At 52.5% G+C, this 14605-nt stretch overlaps 1 protein-coding gene across 2 annotated transcripts in view; it reads right to left on the reverse strand.

Annotated features, from left to right (window-relative positions):
• prrc2c (proline-rich coiled-coil 2C) overlaps positions 1-14605 on the reverse strand; it is a 30463-nt gene that overhangs the window by 6942 nt on the left and 8916 nt on the right. Inside the window, exons 4-25 of one of the 2 annotated variants that reach the window (XM_061238365.1) lie at positions 14435-14547; positions 13932-14057; positions 13293-13594; positions 13000-13082; positions 12287-12426; positions 12102-12189; positions 11752-11929; positions 11136-11670; positions 10844-11016; positions 10265-10568; positions 9516-9726; positions 6887-9283; positions 5818-5969; positions 5453-5607; positions 4381-4885; positions 4190-4275; positions 3631-3822; positions 2819-3064; positions 2419-2511; positions 2186-2287; positions 1564-1750; positions 333-536 (exon numbers count right to left, since the gene is read on the reverse strand). In XM_061238365.1, coding sequence (XP_061094349.1) covers positions 333-536; positions 1564-1750; positions 2186-2287; positions 2419-2511; positions 2819-3064; positions 3631-3822; positions 4190-4275; positions 4381-4885; positions 5453-5607; positions 5818-5969; positions 6887-9283; positions 9516-9726; positions 10265-10568; positions 10844-11016; positions 11136-11670; positions 11752-11929; positions 12102-12189; positions 12287-12426; positions 13000-13082; positions 13293-13594; positions 13932-14057; positions 14435-14547 — 6572 coding nt within the window. Of the gene's footprint in view, positions 1-332; positions 537-1563; positions 1751-2185; positions 2288-2418; positions 2512-2818; positions 3065-3630; positions 3823-4189; positions 4276-4380; positions 4886-5452; positions 5608-5817; positions 5970-6886; positions 9287-9515; positions 9727-10264; positions 10569-10843; positions 11017-11135; positions 11671-11751; positions 11930-12101; positions 12190-12286; positions 12427-12999; positions 13083-13292; positions 13595-13931; positions 14058-14434; positions 14548-14605 lie in introns of both variants that reach the window. The other variant, XM_061238364.1, reaches the window with a different exon arrangement.

Consider the following 14605-nt stretch of genomic DNA (forward strand, 5'->3'; position numbering starts at 1 on the left):
CAGATAATTATACCGCAGAGTGAATCTATCTCCGCTGCGGCAGGGCTGTCAGGGTCAGCATTCCTCCACTCCTTTCCTCTCTCGCACACGGGGCCGGCGGCTCTCTGATCAAAGTTAATTAAAAGCCAACTGGGAAATGTCCTCATTAACCGCTTCATTTTTCAAGTTCAACGGATCAAGCCAGTGCGGTCTGGTATGAAGAGAGTGCTCTGAAGGTTAATAACAGCAGGCCCCCTGCGTGAGGGCTGGGGAGGGAGAGGTGAGGGGCTGGACGCGGGGACGGGGACGGTGTGGAACGGGTTCGAGACCGGGCTCAGCGGACGGCTCCCCACCTGCTGCGGCGGCAGACTGGGACACGAACACCTGGGGCGTCTGCTGCTGCTGGGGGAGGAGGGAGGGCACGCAGCCCAGCTGGGAGAAGCCCCCAGACACGCCGCCGCCCTGCAGCTGCTGCGGCTTCACCTTGCAGATGTTCGGGGGGTCGGAGGCGGAGGTGGTCTTCGTGCCCAGAGAGGAAGTGGTGTAGGTCCCAGAACCTGAGAGGGGGGGGGGGTAGAAAACATGTCAAACAAAACTAAATAAAAACTCATCTGTATGGATCCCTTAGATACCGATTGTGTTTGCCACTGTAACAATCATCAGGATTTTAGAAGTAGTAAAAAGCTAAGAATTTAGTTTTACCAAAAGTAAAGCTTATAACACTAAGAAATATGAAACCGTTCAAAAAGACAAATTCCTGGAATACCCACTATTAATAGTAATATCTAGAAATATAGCTGCAAGCAGTGATACACGGGGTCTGATCACACAGCCAATAATATTACACCACAAGTGGCCAATGAGTGGCAAAAAATAATAAAAAAAGTAATAAAATGAAATAAAAATAAATTTAAAAACACAGTGGCCATAGGAAGGCAGCAAAAAATATATATTGCACTCAATAGCACCACAATGTGATTCAATTGGAATATTGAATATTGACCCAAAGTCACAGCCGAAAAAGGTAGGTACTTCCAATAGCACTACCCTCTGGCCAATCTGGGTAAGTTCATAGCCGAGACACATGTGGGACTGGGGACCCATCTACGAAATTATATTCCCCTATCATGTAGTCTTTGCTGTGCAAAGGCAAAAATCCTAACAATAACAGAAGGATTCCAGCACCTGCTGTGTTTGGACCCCTAAATATTCACTTAAATTTCAAAATAAAAATACATTTGCACATACAGGATATTCTACTATATGAACGCTACCCTAACAAAAGAAACTTTATCAGATAATCTGCACCACTTTTGAGTCTCCCTGCACAGTGAAAAAGGTTATTTATATAACCCGGCTTAAACATGAACTCATGCGGCCCATCAACTGTCATAGCAATTACATATACTGGCACATGGATGGACTGCAGGGAAATTCCACGGGGCATTCGTTTTAGTCATCTTTAATCCAGCAGCATGTAGCGTGTTAACCCCATATATCCCAAACCTCAGTCTCATGGTTAACATTAACCAACGGGATAATCCAGAAGGCACAAAAGGAAAAGGAGAGGACTGGTGGCCCCACCTGAGAGAGAGGTGCTGGGAGTGACTGAGGCCACGGGTATCTGAGGCATGGAGGCGCTGGAGAAGGAGCTGTAGGAGGCGCTGCCTCCGCCGGTGCCGCTGGTGATGGGCGACGCAGAGGAGGTGACGGGCGAGCTTTTCTCCCCCAGACTAGGGGAGTTCTCCCAGGCTTTACGCGCCGACTCCATCTGAGAGGAGGAGAGGGGGAGGAGAAGAGGGTTAGAGAGCCAGTCACACCACAGCAAATATGGATCAGCACTTTAAACAGAGTTTTTGAGATTAATAGCTTTTAAAGTGAAATGTTTGCATTTGGCAAAAGTCTCAAAAAAGACAGGAAATGTAATTGATCAGCCCAAACGCTAACATCAGCCTGCTTTCCATCAAGGTGTCTGCACGGATCTTTAATAACTGCTACAGACCATCCAATTAGTGGAATACGTACTGAAGCAGTACATGTTATGGACCTTCAAGTGTACAATGGCCATGTCCGTCCTGGATCAAATCTGCCATGTCCGTCCTGGATCAAACCTGGAAGCTTAGCTACAAGCCCAGCTCCCTGAGAATTACAGTGTTTACAGGCTTACGGCTCAGACCGTAACCCCTGGCTGCAGCGGAGTGCTCACCTTGAGCGTGAGATCCACGGTGGCCGGGGAGACTGTGGTGAGGGTGGAGCTCTGCTGCAGGGCCTCTCGGCGGGGCAGCGGGAGGGTGTGGGGCAGGGCCACCTGAGGGGAAGAGGGAGGGCAGCCACATTACAGCACTGAACACACCAGCAGGCGGAGGGCTCAATCTGCCTGGTAGCGCCGTTAGCCTAGCTGCCTGCTGCGGTTGGGGCTGCGGCCCAGTGGAAACTCACATTGGCCACCAGGCTCTCCTCCATCTTGCTCACGACGGTGGGCACGCTATCAGCCAGAGATGAAGACGGGGTAGTGTAGTCGGTCACAGATTCCTGGGGAGGAGCAAAGCAGGCAGTCGTCATAACCATTGTGTGTTCAACAGCAATCACTACATTACAGCAGCAAGCTCAAAAGAATCCCACTCCCGCAAGAACCCAGAAAAAGCAAGCAATGTCAACCAAATTTCTGCAACTTAACTTAACACACACTTAACACCCTTAAGTCCTGAAAGCCACAGAGCATGCCAGCTTTCGAAGACAGACATGATGTTTGATGGAATCAATCACTATTAAGACAAACCTATAAAAAAAACCACACTAATTCCTGTTTGAGGTGTGCCGACACTGTTCCTGCAGTCACCTTTGAGACGCTCCCGTACTCCACAGTTGGGGCGGTGATCATGCCCTCTATGTCGCCCCCCAGCTCTGGGACCTTGTCCTTGGTGGGGGAGCCAGAGTCAGGTCCCCGGGTGCCGCCCGGGCCCTTATCGGGCCCCTCACCCTCCGACTGCCGGCCGTCCTTGGCCTTGCGGTTCTTCAGGGAGCGCTCCTTTCCGATGGGGCCCGGCTTGTACTCTTTAGCCTCTGGGGGACTGAGCTCTGGAAGCTGGCCATGTAAAAAACAGCACAGCGGTTTTCCATCTTGTGTGGGCTAAAGAACTTAAGGTTGCAATAAATTACACACAGTGACTTATTTTAGGCAAATGACAAACAAATGCTAACAGGGCTTGTATCTACATCTGCGTTTCTCATACTAGTGAACAATAGCGGCGCATGGCTGTGGTGAGAACCTGGGGCACCCGTATTCCACACACACCTGATTCTTGCATTAAATTGCATGTACGTGCCTTTTATTCAGGGCCTCTCGGTTGATGATATTAACACACTATCAAGACCGTGACAGATGGCAAATTCCTGAACACTGATGAGCCTTCTGAACAAATAATGTGAGAGCCTAAGTAAGGGCATAACATTAAGAGAATAGCTGCTGTTGTTTTATCAAGTTTATCAAAAAAAATATGAGCAAAATTGACTTTGAGAGCAAGCTTAATAAAGACATTTTGGCCCTGAGACCACTGCCTATATGAGCCACAACTCATAGGGCAAAGGCGGAATTTCTTGGAAAAGGAAGATCAGTGTTGGAACTGCCTGAGTTTATACGTATGGTGGTACCTTCTGGGCCTTAATGGGCCCGGCGCGGGGCTGCTTCTGCCGCTGCTCTTTGGGCTCCGGCAGCTTGTTGTCCGAGCCCTTCTCCAGCAGAGCGGGGACTCCGTCACTGTCCGTGCTGCCCGCCGACGAGGGCGCCCCGAACTGGATACTGTCCATGCCCAGCTCCCCGGCCTCCAGCGCAGACTTCACTCCCTGCTCCCACAACACCAGCAAGATGAGCGCCACTTCCAACGGGACGTATGGGGAAAACATGCACTGGCTACAAGGCTAATTAAATAAGCACTCCCATTGAAAGAGGTTTCAGCCATTCCATGCATTACTGGAAGCAGGTCGGTCCACTGGACCAGCGCCAAATGTAATTAATTAATGAATGAATTTTTTTATACTTTCTTTAAAGCAGCAGTAAAATTCCTGAATATAATCCGGAGAAAGTCTATTTCAGATTTTAACTTTTAATGCGCACTGGAAATTCTCAGAGGTTCCCAAATTACTCCTCAAGATGCAAAAACGGTGATCCTATCATAATGGGACACGATGACGAGTATGGCAGTAAATGTACCTCAGGTGTAACCGTGCCGGTAAATGACGTGAGAGGCTTGTTCCAGGCACTGACTGACGGGGGCTGGGGAGGGCTGATTGGTCCCACTGTATCACAAACAAAATCAGCATATTTACAACACATCAGCAGGATGGATCAGTTTTGGCGGCATAGCTCGGAATAGGCGCGTTCAGTGAAGGTCTGCCACTCACATTTCTTCATGTCGGGGAGGACAGCTGCAGCCGTCACCTTGTTCTCCCACAGCTCGGTGCCCAGGCTGCTGTGAGCCTGCCCTGCAGCAAGCGTCTTCCCGGCAAAGTCCACGGTGCCGGGCAGGGCCACGGCGCCCTCCTGAGGCTGAGGCTGGGGCTGCGGTGGCACTGGGGGCTGGGGCTGGCCTGCTGGCTGTGCAGGGGCCTGGTGAGAGGGCTGGGAAGCTGAAACTGCCTGCTGCTGCTGCTGTTGTTGTTGTTGTTGTTGTTGCTGCTGCTGCTGCTGCTGCTGTTGTTGCTGCTGCTGCTGCTGCTGCTGTTGTTGTTGTTGTTGTTGTTGTTGCTGCTGCTGTTGTTGTTGTTGTTGTTGTTGTTGCTGTTGTTGCTGCTGCTGCTGCTGTTGTTGTTGTTGTTGTTGTTGCTGCTGCTGCTTCTTGGCAAATCTAGGAGGCAGCTTGGAACCGCCACCTCTTCCTTTTTCGTTAGAGCCTTTCTTACTCCAGTTCTATGAAAGGAAACGGGCAGGACAGTCATGTATGCACATTGGAACTTCCATATGACACTCCTATATGTCAGTGGACAAGTAGAGGTAATAAGCATTCATTACTAAATTCAGACAGTAGAGCATGAGCTTTTCCGACATGCCTACACAAATAATCAAGTGATATCAGTCAAGTCCTTGTTATGTTGCTTCATCCACTTCACTGGGCTTTTATTAAGAAATGAAATTAACAGCAATTCAAAGAAATTCCATGCTGCTCCAGAGCTTTCTTTTAAGTGGATGAAGGAGGGGCCCCTCTTGGGAATGAAATAGCAAATTTAAACACTTGCCTCTTATTTTTTGTAGCCCATTACACAATCGGTTTCAATTATCTGTGATATAAATCACAATTTGCTTATCGTGCGATTTAAAGCCCAAATCGGCCGATTTAAATTCTCTACCGACTACCGATATATCAGTGCACAAAATCACATCAGTACTTAGGTTAATATGAGTATACTGCTCTACCCTACCAGGTAGTAACCTCAGCAGCCCAGACCCAGATCACGCATTCCAGGGACACGTGGGTACCTGCACAGTCTGCTCCTCCTTCTTCCTCCTCTCCTCATCCTGAAGGCGCTTCTGCTGCTTGCGGGACACCACTTCCGTGAAGCCGTCGTCGTTGGCGTTGGACTGGGGGTCCTCCAGGGTTGTGACTTCCGGGTGGTCATCGATGATTACCACACCTGATGCAAGGGAAAAAAACGTGGTGGAGGTGAACGCCTATTCATCTTCACTGCGCAAAGATATCCACTGCTTTTCTGTATGATGCAGATTCAACAAAACCCAAAACAAGCAAATAACGCAAGAAAATGTATGAAGAATGGGCGATGCTAAAGTGACATCGTAGCACACAACCTCCAATGGAGCTGTGGACCATGCCTGGAGAAACTCACTGGCGTAGTTGTTGAGGTCGAATTGGGACAGCGCGTCAGCCTTCTCCTTGGGCTTCTTAGCAGCTTGCTTGGCATCCTCCTTGCGTCGGGAAGTGGACTCCTTGCCGGGTCGCTGGCCTGCTCCTCCGTGAGATTCAGAGTTCTGGGCGGCACTGCTGGTTGGATCGACACCAGTCAATTCCTGGGCCAGCTCCTCGAGCGGCCTGAGCATACAGCCCCCAGAGACAGAGAATCGGAGCAAAAGTGTCCAGAAAGAGGCGGGAAGAAAGAGAGAGAGAAAGGGAACAAGAAAAGAAAGAGAAAGATAGAAATAGAGAATAGAAACAGGCTTGCCACTGAAGAGACTACCAAGCCCAGCAGAACCATCACAACCATTAGAAGAATGCACACAATGCCACATGTATTCTTGAGTGAAAATCACTAGTTTTACAAACATCAATCCCATAACTGCTTGTGCTTACTGGATACAGCTGCAATAATTAAATCTGTATCAAGAAAATAGAATAATTTCATTTAAGACCATCTACCAGAATAGAGAAACAGCAATACAGCTGAATCATTGGCAATATTTATTTCCACCCTGAAAACCAACAGCTAATGCCCACCAACAAACAATAAATCAGAGTGCACCAGTCTATATTAGGAACTGGCTAAATAACACGATATACTATGGCATTTGTGAGACTACTAATGGAAATGGTCAATGAAGAAACCCATCTCCACAAAGAAGTATGGAACATGCAAGAAAAAACATTCTTCAAAGAAAAGTGAGAGACAGAAGAGGTGAGTCACGGACTGAAGACAAAATGGAATTAGCAGGACTAATAAAGAGGCAGCTGAAGCAGCAGAACAAATCAACCGATACAGCATAAAAAAGGCAAGGCACATCATGCAAGGTGTGAACAGTACCTGTGTGAAACTTATGTGTGAACAGTGCAAATATAATCTCTCATATTAAACGTTCATCAAGCACGTGTGCTGCATGCAAAATGCCAAGGTTCACATGCTTAAGCAAGACAGACATACAGCTTTATATCACTGACATGCATCGGCCACACAGAATACGCACCCTCTGCGGCCGGCCTTAGCTCCAGACCCTCCCCTGCGCTCCCCCTTTCCTCCGGCGTATCCCCGACCAGATTTGGGCCCGCTGTTCCCCCTCCGGTTCTGGCGGTCTACCGGCCGCTGGCTGGAAAAGCTCCTCTTAGCGGCAGCAGCAGCCTCGCGTTTGGGGGTGACCCCTCCCTCCCCAGCAGGCTTGCTCTGGGTCACTGCGCCCTGAGGGGGCTGCGCTGCAGCAGCGGGCGCCACGCTCGCAGACTCCAGCGCCTCCTTCCGCTCCTCGCGCTCCCTCCGCTCGTTGAAGTCGCTGCTCTCCGAGGCGGTCTCCCATTCCTCGTTAGCCTGATCCGAAGAGTTCTGGTTGGACAGGTCGGGCGATTTGCTCCCGGCGGCGACGGCGGTAGGTCCCACATCAGACGGCACGGCCCCCGCGGCCGGTGCTGGCTCGGGGGCAGCTCCCTCGGATGAGGGTAACGCACACCCCGGTGCCTTGGACAGTGTCGGGGAGGCAGAATCTGGGGCTGGGATCTCTGAGGCAGCTTCGCTGGCCATCCCGGCCGCCTCCCGCTCCTTTAGCCTACGGAAGCGGGGAGGCTTGTCCTGCCTGGGGGGGCGAGCAGGGCGGGGCCTGCGGGGTCGCTCGCGGCTGCTGGGCCCGGCTTCCCCAAATTTCTTGCCATCGTACTTGGGCGGCCGTCTGTCAGGGCCAGGGTTGTCGAACCTGGAGGTCTCCGCTTCCTCAGGGCGGAAGGTCTCCATGGGTTTGGAAGGCCACTGTGAGGATTCTCGCATCCCAGCCCTCCTCAGGGGGACTGACCTGGGACCGCCACGCTCCCTCCCGGCCCCCCTGCGGCTGTATAGGCCCCCTCTCCCCCGTCTGGATGGCTCTCCCTTGGGTAGGAAGCCAGGCTTGGGCCTGCTCTCATCCTCACGGGAACCAGGCTTATCCAGCATGTGAGGGGGGCCGAAAGACGAAGCCCCTCCCGGTTTGGCCCCGCGCCGCACCTCGGGGAGCTCCCGGCGGAGCGGGCGGCTGGGCTTGGCGCTGGGCTCGCGGTCCGATGCACCGGTGTCGCTGGCCGACTCGTGGCCCTCGCTCTCCGAATCGGTGTCCGAGCCACGCCGACGGCGGCGCTTTGGCAGCACCTCAAAGTCAGAGCTCTCGCTGCGCGTCTCGCTCTCCTCTCTGCAGCGGAAGCCCACACCCCCGGAGGCGGACAGAGGCAGGTCAGAGCGGGACCGCGGCTCTCGGTACAGATAGTCCCCGCGACTGCGGCCCCGGCTGCCTCTGCCGCGGCCCCCGTAGCTCCCACGGTAGCTGCGCCCTCGGGAGTAGTACTCTCCTCGGCCGCGACCCCTGTGGCTCAAATCAGCTGCCCAGTCTTTTTCCCTCTCTTTCTCGCGTTCCCTTTCTCTTTCCCGCTCCCTTTCCCGATCCCTCTCACGCTCCTCCCTCCGATAAGCCCTGGGAGGCAGGTTAGACTCTTTGCGAGACGGCAGTTTAGGTTCGGGATGCTTGTCCGTCACCAGAGGTTTGTCTTGTTTGTCTTCCTGGGAGGCCGGGCCCTGGGTACCCACAGGCATCTGCTGCCCTCTTGCCTTACCTGAGCTGCTGCTGGACGAGTCTCCCAGATCAGGGGCCACAGCCTGCTCCCTCTTAGGCTCACTCGAGGGTTTCTGACCCTCCATGAGAGCAGCTGCAGCTGAAGGGGCTTTGACAATGACCTCTTTTTTGACACGATCTCCATGTTCCCCGCGCTCATGGCGCTCCTCTTTCTCCTTCCTCTGCTCACGTTCCTCTTTCATGTCCCGGAGGACTGGCTTCTTGATAGGTCCTGACCTGCGCACTGGCCTGTCCCCCACTGGGCCATCTCGACGCCCAGTCCCCGACCGCGGGCCCCAGCGCATGTCAGACTTCTGCTTGTTAGTGGCCAACAAGGGCAGCTTCTCCACTTTGTGCAGGCCCTCCGCAGGTGGCGTGGCTCTGTTGCTGCTCGACAGGCCCTGGGAGAAGGGCTCGTTGCGGGTCTTGTCCTCTGTTGGCTCTACAGGGTCAGGGAGATCTTGGGTCTTAGTGGCAATGGGGACGCTGTCAAAGCGTGGCTCCTCAAGTTTGAGGGAGTGGCTGGATCCCTGGGAGATGCTCCTCTGCAGCAGCGAGCGGCCCAGGCTCTCCACTTCCTCCCCGCAGGGCAGACTGGCCTCCTGGGGCTCAAACACTGACCCGGCAGGGCCTCGGTCAGGCTGCAGCAGGCCAGGGGCCTCCTCTGGACCACAGCTAAAGGCAGACAGCGGTTCGGATGAGTCCCGGAAGAAATCGCTCTTCCCCCTCGGTTCGAGTGGACTGTGCTCCTGTGGGTATGCGGCAGGAACGGCCCTCTCCAGCTCCAGCCCAGAGTCCATCCTGCTATAGAAAAGGCAGAGATGGGCTATTAGGGACAATCTCACCTTTGTAAAGGGTTTTCACTTCACTGCTTAGACATAAATCGAGAGGGTAACATCCTACAGAACTGACTACAGAATCACAGATTTTTGGCATAAAAATACAATATATTTGTGAGAAACACAACACATTCACGCACACAGATACCAATGGCAAAACCAACTAAAGCATAACCAGTGCCCGTCTCCTTTACCTGGGCTCCTTGGTTTCGTCCCGTCCCTTGGGGGGAGTGACGGAAGGTATGGGTTCGGTCGGGGTATAGGGCTCAGAGCCCCACACCATGCGCTGCTCACTGGGGAGTCCATGCTCCCGGATGGGTCGGGTCAGGTGGTCAAAGGAGTCTGAGCCGGAGCCGCTACTGTCTGCGGGGTCTCTGCGTACCAACTGCTTAGGAGGTATTCTCCCTATGGACAGTAACAAGAGCCCTTCAGAACACATCCACAGGATTCCAGGCTCTCGCCATTGGGACTTCTTACCAATGTCAACCAACCTGTCCCTATAAAACTTCAGACACTGCCTCTATAGATCATCTCAGGCCCTGTTCTCTATGGACCTTCTCAGACCCTGTTCTCTATGGACCTTCTCAGGCTCTGTTCTCTATGGACCTTCTAAGGCCCTGTTCTCTAGATACCTTCTCAGGCCCTGTTCTCTATAGACCTTCTCAGGCCCTGTTCTCTATAGACCTTCTCAGGCCCTGTTCTCTATAGACCTTCTCAGGCCCTGTTCTCTATAGACCTTCTCGGGCCCTGTTCTCTATAGACCTTCTCGGGCCCTGTTCTCAATAGACCTTCTTAGGTCCTGTTCTCTATAGACCTTCTCAGGCCCTGTTCTCTATAGACCTTCTCAGGTCCTGTTTCTATAGACCTTCTCAGGCCCTGACTCTATACACAGCTTTGACGGCTTTCACCATTACTTCTTTAGCCTTAGGTAGAGTCCGAGTACCTGGGTGCATGGGTGGCATATCTAAAGTTGGCCGGCCTGACATCATGCGGGGGTCCATGTAGGACTGCATCATCAGCCAGCGGGGGTCAAAGCCCATAGAGGCCAGATGCTGGGGGTGTGGACCGAGGGGCTGATAGAGGGAGCGATGCTGAGGGGGTGGGCCTGGGGCCCCAGATGGGGAGACCGCACCCCCCTGCTGCTGCTGCTGCTGCTGCTGCTGCTGCTGCTGCTGCTGCTGCTGCTGTTGTTGTTGTTGTTGTTGTTGTTGTTGCCACTGCTGCTGTTGCTGCTGCTTCAGTTGTTCCTACACAGGGAAGCAGAAAAGGGGCAGTACATCTTCAGAACAGCCACACAAAGAATTTCACACCTATATTTCACACCAGAATAAACTTCAGCTCACTGTTCACACGCTGAAATGTGACTCACTTAGCAACAGTTCATCCAACCTTTTTTCTTTTTTTACTCTTTACTTTTATTATTTATCCACATCTCATTGTGATTGACATTTTTCAAGGAGAACCGGGCAAGATATCTCAACAAGAATTATCCATCGTCATCCATAATTCTATATTGTCATACCTGCTGCCTAAGAAACCGAGGAGGAAGAGACTTCTGAAACTGTTTGGAATATCCAGAGGTGAGGGAGGGGCGCACAGCAGCGCCTGGGTCCCCCTCCACCTCAGAGGTCAGCGTCGGGGTGTCTTCTTGACTTGAGGGATCCACACGGGACAGAGACACTGGGAGCTCATCAGCTGCAAAAACACGGCAGAGTCCAATGACTGGTTTTTGCCAAGACATTTCGGCTCATAAACCCGAACCCATCAGCATTGTGTGGCGACTACCGAAGATGTCAGGTGACCGCTGCCCTTACCTCTGCTCTCCTCTGCACTGAAGCAGTCTCTCACTGGAGCTCGCTCAGCCGGGCTCTCCTCCGGCACGGGCGCCTCCACATCCCCAGCCTCCTCCTTCACGCCGACCTCCACCACCTCGGGCTGCTGAGGCACAAACTGCTCCTCCTGCACCTCTTCCTCCTGCACGCAGGGCTCTGAGTCCTCCGCGGGGAGGGGTGCGGGTGAGGGAGAGAGGGCCTGCTGTGCAGGGGCGGGGTCGGCGGGCGGGGCGCTGGGCTCCTCCTGTGGCACGGGGGAGGCCTGGGTCTCGGCGGTGCGGAGCTTCTCGTTTAGCCGCTTCAGCTTCTCGGCGCAGGCCGCCAGCCGCTGCACCTCCATGCGCCGCTCCTCCTCCTCGCGGCGCCTCCGTGCCCGCTCCACCGCCTCGGACAGCTCCGACTGGGTCTTGCGCTTCTGCCGCCACGCTTCCAAGTCCTCCTCACCCGCAGGGGGCGCCGCGGCTGGCTTTCCTGTCCGAGGGGCCCCGCTTGCGACGCCGCGTCCCGCGGTCTGTCCCTGGGGGAGAGAGCGGCGGTCACTGGGCATGTTCACTGGGGATCGCGTTCACCGAGGTAACCACACGGCCCTCTCACTGACCTGGAAATCGGGCTGACCAGTCTTGCTGTATTGGGCCCTGCCGGCAGTGGATGGAGGTCTGGCGTCAGCACCATCCGGCCAGTCTTTGATTGCCCCTCGCTCCTCCGCGCAGTCCTTCCGGGGCTCTGCGCCGTCTGTGCTGCGCGTTCGCATGCGCTCCACCTTACTCATCCACTCCCTGCAGACACAGAGAATACAGGGCCGGCTGAAACCTCACGAACACACCGGCAGCTCTGACAGTCTGCGCCCTCGACTGATCAATCTAGTTTTAATACATCAGTAGCAGTATAGTATATTTATTAAGGATGTTAAGGATGAGTCAGACTCTCCACTTGAGATGGATAACTCACCAGTTCTCCCCCTTCTCCTTTCCAGCCTGGTTCTCCTCATCATCACTGAAGTTCAGTTTCTCCGTGTAGTCAACCTCCATTTGGGCTCCTAAACAGCAGTTGTAACATTACAGTGAGGCATTATCTGAACTTGCCTGCTAGTCACCAGCCCCTGCACCAGCTGCAGCAAACCACTGATGGCTCACCTGCCCAGCCCTCATCAGCTTCTGTATCCAGGTTGTCCAGCTCCTTCAGCTCTGTAGCACTGATTATGGAGGGCCGGTCAGGGTCCTGAAGCCAGGCTTGAGAGTGGCCCTGTGGGGGCCTGCTGGCAGGCCTGGGGCCCCTGAAAACACAAGCAGTGGATAAGTTTCCAATGGTGAAACTCTGCATTTAGTAATAGATCAAATAAGCCTTTTCATCATCCAACAATGACCTATGACAGACACAGACACAATATATCGGGGGGGACCACAGACATTATTGTAACTTTTACTAAGGTAAAAATACATACTTTTTAAATGGCCAAATGTCTTTAATAATGACACCATATTAACAGATACACTATATTATCACAAGAAGATCATTAATACCATGCTACCTGGATCTGGCCCTCCTGGCATTTATGAGTGAATGTACAATGTGATAAATGTTCTTGGGGACAGGAATGAGTTCAAGTTACCAAAAAGACAAATTAATCTGTTTTGAATACAGAAATGAAGTAAAATGAAGAATTGAAGGCACAAAGAGGTGCTCTCTTCAACCATGTTGTGAGTGCATACACCTCCCTCCCCATTTTTCTTTGTAATTTCACTTTCCTCAAAAGCACAGGCTCACACAATGCTATTGTGATCTCAGTACACAATGTAATCTATTGCAGACTGAAGAACGTGAAATATGCAGATGCCACACTACTCACTTGGCTCCATCTTGCTGTTGCGCAGGGAATCTATAGTTTCCCTGCACTGGGGGGAAGGGCATCCTTGGGTAAGCATGGAACATCTACAAGAGGAAAGAAGAAATATTGCTATTTTTTTATATGCTTCCACAATATAATGGAGAAACCCTGCGTGAGGGAGCAGTTATATGGGGCAATACTTTCTCATATCAGCCCCTGCCACAGACATCTTAGGTGATAAGTTTATACTGCCCTTTAAAACAAGGGTGAGCTGGCACCAAGTCAGTATTGCTGCTATAAGCAGTGGCACTTACGTATGGCGGCATTATGCCTCTGAACTGGGGGTGGAACTGAGGGGGCACGCCGGCAGGTGGCTGCTGCCCCCCGTTGAGTTTGGGCTGGGGAGCGGGGGCAGGCGGGCCGGTCTGGGGCGGTCTCTCCCGGGGCTCCCGCTTCTCCCTGCTCTCAGCGGCAGCTTTGTGGGGCTCGTCCACGTCCGCGCTGGGAGAGGGCGTGCTGCGCCCAGCGCCCTCCTCCGCCACCTTGCTTTCCATCTCAGGAGGGCTGGGTGCTGTGTTCAGATTCCTGCCCCCGCCCTCTCGCCAACTGCCAACATCTACACACACAGGACAATTGTTTGAGGGAGGGAATGAAACAAATCTAACAAAAAAAGGAATTCAAGTAAATCACCCACTTCCTAGCTTGTGAATTAGCAAGCAAGGTAACTGAAAGACTAAAACGATGGCAGCAATGAGCCCACATTTTTGATAGCTGTAAGTTGATTAGCTTGGCACGTTTTCAGCAATGAAGTAACCAGCGAGTAGTTTTATTTGTCTTATTCACAACCTCATGCTCAAAAAAAAAAGCATGCAAGTTCAAATCAAATGAATGTTGTGTTGGGGTTTGAGAAGTGCATGAAAGGAAAAGCAGGTGGGTTTGGGCCGAGCTCTTACTTTGTGGTCTGAGGCTGGGGCCGGGCCCATACGGTTCCTCCTCCTGCTCCCCAGGCTTGTCTGGCTCCCCGGCTGCCTGCAGGCTCGGGAACTCCTGGTGGAACTGACTATTCACCCGAGGGGCACCTGTGACACGGAGCCTCATAAACACACACTCACATCGGAGATGAACCACTGTTCCCCTTCAACCCAGGATAATCAAACGAAGGGCTGTTACTGGACCGCAAACTTCACATTGAACAACCCTTCCCATATGTCCAATAACTGAAGTTGGGATAAAATGAATTATGGATGCACATCTATGGTACACGGTGGGTTAAGCCTTCAGTGGAAGCTACACCAACAGGTCTATTCAAAGTTGCATATGTTCTATGAAGCTTTTCGTTTAATTATAAACATTAACTGGTATACTTCATCATATGATGTTGCATTCACCTTTGGACACGCACACAGACCGTAGAATTACTTTGTCATCAATAAATGAATAGTAAGCAGTGTCCTACCTTCTACTGGTCCAGGCTGCTTGTTGCTGGCCCAGGAGCGACTAGCGCTCACAGACACCTCCTGCGGGGGAGGCGCCCCCTGTTTGGGCTGGGGTGGAGGAGTCTCTTGTTGCCTGAAACACCGATACGAAGTTCAAAACACAGAGTAGCATAATTAAAAAGCAATGATAG

This window comes from Conger conger, chromosome 4, assembly GCF_963514075.1.
Source record: "Conger conger chromosome 4, fConCon1.1, whole genome shotgun sequence".
NCBI classification, from domain to species: Eukaryota; Metazoa; Chordata; class Actinopteri; order Anguilliformes; family Congridae; genus Conger; species Conger conger.